Source organism: Mesitornis unicolor, unplaced genomic scaffold (genome assembly GCF_000695765.1).
Source record: "Mesitornis unicolor isolate BGI_N332 unplaced genomic scaffold, ASM69576v1 scaffold37390, whole genome shotgun sequence".
Lineage (NCBI taxonomy): Eukaryota > Metazoa > Chordata > Aves > Mesitornithiformes > Mesitornithidae > Mesitornis > Mesitornis unicolor.
This window is the reverse complement of record NW_010157099.1, coordinates 1-3705: the sequence shown is the minus strand read 5'-3', so window position 1 is coordinate 3705 and position 3705 is coordinate 1. Positions and strand designations below refer to the sequence as shown.

The following is a 3705-nucleotide window of genomic DNA, read 5'->3' as shown; positions in this document are numbered from 1 at the left end:
GGCTGTGCCATCAGCAGGCCCGGGGGAACAAGTGCTCCTCAGCTGCACACAGACCCCTTGCATCACACTTTTCCCAAGCCCCCACTGATCTGGAGACTACACCATCGACACGGGCACACAGGAAGGTGTAAAACAACTTTTTATTCCTCCAATTGGACCAATCCTGACACAAACAGACAGACAGTGCCAGCTGTTAGTCAAAGAGACCGAAGCCCATGTCCTCATCGGACTCCTCGGATTCCTCCTTTGCTGCCTCTTTGGCTGGAGCGGCAGGGGGGGGCGGCGGGGGGGGCCGCCCCGCGCCTTTTTCCGCCACAAAAGCAGAGGGGTCTGCAAGGAAGGCCTTCACCTGCAAAAGGAGGAAAAGAAAGTAAACTCACAGGAAGTAAACATTTTGAAGGATTGAACCTTTACAATCATCAAGGCAACGCTTGCGGCTTGCCAGAAGCCAAACAGATGCACTCATCACTGCCACAGAATCCAAGACGTTTCAGCTACACCCGACTGCAACAGCCCCAGGGAGGAAGGAATGCCAGGTAACTCGGCTTTCTCCTGCCGTATGTACACCACAAATGGAAGCTCACACCCCTCCTCAGATCCCTCGCACACAGCCGGGTCTGACTCCTTTCAAACCAGGTGACATGCCAGGTGCCTCTGTGGAAGTGCCCCGCTGCATTTGTAATGCCCTTGTGAGCTGCAGATCTCTCAGCCATTACCTTTTCAGCCAGTGGGAAGGTGTAGTCAGTCTCCACGGCCACAGCCAGGACCCGCTTGTACCCATTGACAATGGAGTGGGGCACAGAAGCGATGGTCGGGTACCCAATTTGCAGACAGACGCTGGCAACGTTACGAACACCCTGCGAGGACAGAGACAGATGTTACCATGCTCTGAGAAACAACCTGGGCTAGAAAGCACGGCAGGGGATAGCTCATCTCTACACCACTGATCACACACAGGATCGCTCGGTTGGAAAAGACCTCTGAGATCATCACGTCCAACCGTTCCTGTCTACCCCCTAAACCATAGCCCTAAGTACCTCATCTACCCGCTCTTTAAACACATCCAGGGATGGTGACTCCACCACCTCCCTGGGCAGCCTGTTCCAGCTTCTGACGACCCTCTCAGTAAAGAACTTCCTCCTTATCTCTGACCTGAACCTCCCTTGGCACAGCTTGGTGCCGTTTCCCCTTGTTCTATCCCCCATCACCTGGGAGAAGAGACCAGCACCCACCTCTCTACAACCTCCCTTGAGGCAGTTGCAGGTGGTGATGAGGTCTCCCCTCAGCCTTCTCTTCTCCAGGCTAAACAAGCCCAGTTCCCTCAGCCGCTCCTCATCAGGCTTGTTCTCCAGAGCCCTCACCATCCCTGTGGCTCTTCTCTGAACACGCTCCAGAATCTCAACATCCTTCTTATAGTGAGGGGCCCAGAACTGAACACAGCACTCGAGGTGCAGCCTCACCAGTGCCCAGTACAGGGCACTGCAATGAGGGCCAGCGTGCAATGCACACAGGTAACAGCTCCAGTGCCATCAGACAAGGAGGAAAACGGCCTCGAGTGCTTTCTTAAGTAACTTTGGACAAAAAAGCCCACAAAGGTACTCCTTGACAGACAGTTTCTGCAGGACCCCACAGAAAATACCAGAGACGACGTTCACTCTAGGGCAGTGCCAGCTGCCACAGCAGCTGGGCAGAAGAGGTGGAACAAAACGGATGCAGGTTGTGGCACTCACCTCCAGGAAACGCTTGTGCAAGGTCTCCTCGGTGATGTCCAGCACTTCAGGATTGTAAATGCTGCCATTGTCAAAGACCTGCTGGATCACCAACCCGAAAGAGAAGGGGGAGATTTTTAGCAGGGTGGCTTCGCTGGCACCCACTTTGTCTCCGGTCTTGATGAGCTGCACATCGCTCTGAGGAATCAAAGGGAAAAGGAGTGAATTAGCGCAGAAAACACTTCAGGCCCGCTGACACGATGAGAACACAAACACGTGCATTCAATGGCAGGAGATGGAACTGAAGGAACAGACCAGCACAACAGAAACAGGCCCCAAGTTCAGCTCCCCAAGTGGAAAGCCCTAGACCACACGAGCAGGTACATGGAGCAAACAGAACGGCAGCGCCCACCCACACCACTGAGCTCTGATGGACATCCCCGCACTGCACAGCCGAGCCAAGCCAGACGCCCTCCTTCGAGCTCCCCAAGTCACACTGCTGATGTGATACCTCAGCACTAACAGCAGCTTTGATCTTTACAGCTCTGTCAACCACCACGACCAGGGCCCTCCAGTCAAGGAAAAGCTTTAACAACAGCCACACGCTGCTCACTCACCAGGATTTCGATGGTCCCTCTGGAAATCTTGGTGGTGATGCCCAAGGCCTGGAAAAAGGAGGTCTTCTCAGGCCCGAGACCCGTGTTCTGGGCTGGCACAGTCACATCACAAGGAGCAATAGCGCCGGCACGGGCAGCTGCTGGCACCTGGGGTAAGGGAAAACAAGAAGCTGGAAGAATGCCCACCTCTCAGATGGGATGGCATCAGCTCCTTCCTGAAGTGTTCCTTCGGGATGGACGACACCCAGACACACGCAAGGGAGACAGAAGTTGAACGTGCGCAGTTTAGCGAAGGCTGCAGGAGCAATTCCCAACCCTTGAAGTGTTCTAATAATCAGGTATCCCCTATGCAGTTTCAGTTTTCTTTTTAATGCTGCGTCTGCCAGCCCAGTGACACAGCGAGGGCTGATCTCCCCTACCTTGTTAGCCAGCAGCATGTCCCGGATCTCAGTCAGATCCTCCTTGGTGAAGACAAAGCCCACGTTCCCACGGATGTGAGGCAGCAGCCTGAAGGAAAGATGACAGATTTCAGTTCTGCTGCTCACACAACTTCTCCTCCTCCCAGATAAAGAATCCAGGAGTAGGTTCAGACAGCATTACCCACTTTTCTAAGGCAGGGTTATTCTCCAGGTGACCACGAATAGCTTTGCGCATCATTGTATTCTTCCCCATCAGCACAACTGCTTTCCCACGCAGGGACATACGGATTTGCTGCATCTGTTTGGATCCCACATTGTCTGCTCCCACAATGAAACATTTTGGGTAATCATCCAGGAGTTGCTATAGCAAGAAAAACACTGTAACTACACACAGAAATCTGCACCCGAGCAGAGCAGCAGTAAAACCTTAACGTGTTAAAATGCAAAACCGATCCGTCAGAAGTCTGAGAGTGCTCAGCTCGAACTGACGCTGGGTGCGCCACAAGGCTGCACCTTTCACTCCTCTATCCCATCAGATCCCTAAACAAGCTCGCTTTCTGTAACTGCCGCTGCCAATTCTCACAGGAGCCTTAAAAGCGGCCTGATCTGGAATATTTTAATCTCTTCCTATTGACACGTAATCGTTCCTTAAACGACAACCTACGGCACCCCCTCCCTTCTATAAAAACGCCCCCCAGCACCGCTCCCTGTCGGCCGTGACGGCCTCCGAAGCCCTGACGGCAGCAGCGCCCCACGAGGCCCGGGCCTTCTGGCCAGGCCTCAGCCCTCCGGTGCCGCGCAGACACTCACGATGATTTTCATAAAGTAGTTGGACTTCCACGTAGCCCTGTCTTCCCTGGGCATCTCTGCGGTGCTCCAAGGATCGCCCGGTTGGGTTTAAAGACGAGCTAGGACCTGCCAAGGAAAAGCGCGGCTCAGACGGGTCCGCATCCTTCCCTT

At 54.0% G+C, this 3705-nt stretch overlaps 1 protein-coding gene across 1 annotated transcript; it reads right to left on the bottom strand.

The window, feature by feature from the left end:
• Positions 1–193: 193 nt before the first annotated feature.
• Positions 194–3682, bottom strand: RPLP0 (ribosomal protein, large, P0). Its single transcript, XM_010178740.1, has 7 exons — positions 3556–3682; positions 2931–3106; positions 2746–2833; positions 2327–2473; positions 1731–1907; positions 717–857; positions 194–349 (listed from the first exon to the last, which is right to left on the bottom strand). The coding sequence occupies exons 1-7, from the start codon at positions 3607–3609 to the stop codon at positions 194–196; spliced, it is 939 nt and encodes a 312-aa protein (XP_010177042.1). The 5' UTR covers positions 3610–3682.
• Positions 3683–3705: the final 23 nt, after the last annotated feature.